At 46.6% G+C, this 3,828-nt stretch overlaps 1 protein-coding gene across 1 annotated transcript; it reads left to right on the top strand.

The window, feature by feature from the left end:
- The first annotated feature begins 2,656 nt into the window (after positions 1-2,656).
- LOC119166838 (DNA repair protein XRCC3) lies at positions 2,657-3,490 on the top strand. The gene has a single exon (XM_037418209.2). The coding sequence runs from the start codon at positions 2,657-2,659 to the stop codon at positions 3,488-3,490; it is 834 nt and encodes a 277-aa protein (XP_037274106.2).
- The last annotated feature ends 338 nt before the right edge of the window (positions 3,491-3,828 follow it).

Here is a 3,828-nt window from a genome sequence, read left to right on the forward strand (position 1 = left end):
TCCGTTGTCCATATGTGTTTGCTCAGCGCTCTGTTTCATGTTGTAAATTTAGTTTGTGCTGTCATGTGACCAGCTGTTACGTGGTTCTAGGGGTGACGAGCAATTACTTGCCTTGTGATTTTAGTCAAGTGACTAGTTACAGAAGTGTCCTGTGACTGTTTGTTACATAATGTTATATGATTGTAGTCCCTTGGCTAGTTATGTCTTACTTACTCCTGTTCCTAATCTGTAAAAATGGAGTAGGTTGTCCTTCCAGGGAGCCGGAGGCATAACGCGACTAATTTCGGAAAATTTGGTGGAGCACATGTCCCCAAAATACGAAAAGCAGTTCTTGAAATTTCCAAGGTCATGGGTGGAAATTTCAGTATAAAATTTATATATGAAACTATGACCTGGATTTTCCTCTCTGTAGACCTTAAATGATGAAATGAACATTGTGAGAGTTCAGTTTATTCTGTTAGTTCAGTTCAGTATTAATTTACTTTTTTAGTTCACAGTACAGTTTATCATTCTAAACCGATTCATTGTTTAGTTTTGGTGCCTCTTTAGTATCTTTAATGTCAAAGGAACGTGGCTATAGGCTACAAGTCCAAACATCGGACTATTTTCTTAACTTCACACATAATCAACATCTTTCGACACAGTGTGCCTTGCAAACTTTAGTCGCATGGAGAACTTCAGTTGCACAGTTCTGGCTTGTTTCTCTTAAGCAATTACTTGCGACATTTTTTTTGAGAGGCTGAATTCCGAGTAGGGAATATTGTCATAACATCACTTTTGGTGCACGCTGATTGCAGGGCTGAGGAAAGACAAGCAAGTTCACTCTTCGGACACACCTGATTCTGCTTTAGTTAATTCTGTATTAGTTAATTACCTTTTCACAATTTCAAAAGTGCCCCATCGCCTCGAGAAGGCGCTTAGTAAGCGAGAAATTGCGCAAAAAGAAAGCTTGGGTGCCAGCACCACCTGCATTTTCTTTTGAAGTTCCTGCACCTTATGCCGTGATGCCATAATTTTCACTGTGTTTCCTAAGGACTACGTAGCTCCTAATAGGTAAAAATGAAGTGTAGTGTTTGCTCATCAGACATAACACGGCAAGCTTCGGTAAAGTTTGTCGACCCATTGTCAGCAAAACACGACTTTGAAACTCGTGATGTCCCGCGTGCACATGTCGGCACTAAATTTAGAAATTGTAACTTGACTTTAATCTTCTCTTCTAATAATGAACTTATGATGGTAAGAATAATAGCACTAGAGTTATCAGAGTGAACTTCATTAATCTTATCTAAACCAATTTGTTTCACTTTAGTGTCCCTTTAAGGTTGATTGATATGTGGGGTTTAACGTCCCAAAACCACCATATGATTTTGACAGATGCCATAATGGTAGTGGAGGGCTTCGGAAATTTCGATCGCCTGAAGTTCTTTAATGTGCACCGGAATCTAAGCACACGAGCCTACAGCATTTTCGCCCCCATTAAAAATGCAGCCGCCACAGCCGGAATTTGATCCCGCAACCTGTGGGTCAGCAGCCGAGTACCTTAGCCACTAGACCACCACGGCAGGGCGTTCTTTTAAGGTTAGCCTTAAGCGTGCTACAATGAATGCGCATAATTCCTCACCTCTGGTGCTAATTGTGCAAATTATGATAATTGGAGACTGTAAATTTTTTGAGTGGTGAGAAAAGAAATATTGGTACTTTAAGTGTCCCAAACTCGACATTTGGCCTGGGACATGTCAGACGATAATTCTTTCAAACTGAAGTGTGGTGATGGTGGGTGCATGTTATCATGCTTCGTGAAGTACCGAGCACAAACTCCCATTTGTCAAAGCAGGAGAAGGTGCTAGTTACCGAGTAAATGCTCCATTTGCATGTAGTCTGCATCATACCTATCAAGGATTCCAAGCAAAAGCACGAAGTATATTCTAAGCTGCCATCGGCTACCAATATTATGATTTAATATTATGCTTCTCAGCTAACTTTATTAATCCAGTCATGCACAGCAGAGGCCTAGGAGACTTTTTCATTTTCCTTTGAATAAATATTGTTTGTTGTATAAACGCTCTGCTAAAGCTATAAGCCAGACTCATGTGAAATTGCTGACGATTGTTGTGAACTTAAGTGACCTGCAAGAACACACGGTACCTTCAGGTGCATTACAGGCATTTTTATTGTAGATTTTTATCAAACATTCATAGCATCTCACAGTGATAGCACTAGATTGATAGATAAAGGCGTTTTTCATGATCATATCTACGCATCGCCACGTTTATGCGGAAGATTGAAGGAATAGTGTGACAGGTATTTCTGCGACATGTTACGCGCTAAGCAATACATTCAAATCTCCCGCTATTGACGTTGTAAACTAGACATTTGACCGTTTGTCCTAGATGTACTATACCAATAACATTTGACTAGAAAGGTAGTTGGTTCTGCCATCTTGCGCAAAAAACTAAAACCAATATTGTTGTTTGAAGTGCGCTATTAAAATTAAAGCAATAAAACATTTAAAAAGATATTTTAATAACAAGAGCATGTGCTACTAAACATTGTTTTTAGGAAACTGCGAAGGAGAGTGGGGAAAGAAAAAAAGTGGTCGGCTCGTTTGTCGATCGCGTACGCGCGCCAAGACGACTGCCGAGTCGGCTACTACGAAATGGCGGGAACGTCCGAAGATGTCGACTCTTCTCCGTCCGACCTGAAACTGACATTGCTCGAGCTTCGCCTGAGCGGCGGTCTGTCCAAGATCGAAGCGAGTCGGAGGCTAGCGAGTGCGTGCCATCACGCGGTGCCCGCCGAGCTCGAAGCGAGCGCACTCCCGGAGAATCCGCCCCGCCTGAGCCTGGGCTGTCCCGTGCTGGACGAATACCTCGACGGAGGAGCGAGCAGCCGGGGTTTGATCGAGCTTTGCGGCGAAAGCGGCAGCGGCAAGACGCAGCTGTGCCTCCAAACGGCCCTGGCAGCCGCCGCCAGCGAAGACGCGCACGTCCTGTACATATGCACCGAGGAGAGGTTTCCCGAGAAACGTCTGCGCCAGATGGACCCCGGCGAAGAGCGTGGGGACCGCGTTCTTGTGGCGCAGCTGGGAGAGTGGCCCATGCTCGTTCAGTGCTTGGAAAGCTCGCTGCCCGCGTTGCGCCGGACGAGGCGCGTGACACTTTTGGTGATAGACTCGGTCGCCGCGCTACTGCGGGCCGACCCGGAGCGCGCCGAAGGCGTCAGGCGGCTGGGTGCCCTCCTGGACTCTCTGTGGCGGTCGGGTATTGCGGTGCTGTGCGTCAACCAGGTGACCGACGTGCCCGGCGGTCGCACGGCGCCCAGCCTAGGGCCCGGGTGGGCGAACCTGGTCACCACCCGCCTCCTCACGGCCAGGTCGACGTCGGGAGTCCGATACCTGCGCGTCGCCTTCGCCCCTTGCACGTCGCCGAAGGAGCGGCCGTGCCGATTCGTCGTCACCGAAGCTGGTGTGAGGGGAGTTGCCGGCAGTTAATCGTCTGCGCGGGTATCGACTCGGGACCAGTTCGACGGCCTGCGAGCTAGGAAAGTGCAAGTGTACGTCTTTTTCTACGTTGGTTCGTGACGTTAGTGTAGGTAACAGCTCGTCAGATGACGTATGTGGAGAGCGAAGTAGGTTAAAAGCCTTAGTATACCATTTCTGATGGATGCTGCCATAGCCTCCTCTATACCTAAGTATAGCGGAGGCTATGGCTGCGAATGGAAAACACTGTGAAGTATAGAAGAGGCTATGATGCTGCGAATGGAAAACACTATAGTGCGAAATTGTGAGAAATCAGCGAAGCGAGGTTTCTTCTCTCTTGTGCATGCTAA

This window comes from Rhipicephalus microplus, chromosome 6 (genome assembly GCF_043290135.1).
Source record: "Rhipicephalus microplus isolate Deutch F79 chromosome 6, USDA_Rmic, whole genome shotgun sequence".
NCBI lineage: Eukaryota > Metazoa > Arthropoda > Arachnida > Ixodida > Ixodidae > Rhipicephalus > Rhipicephalus microplus.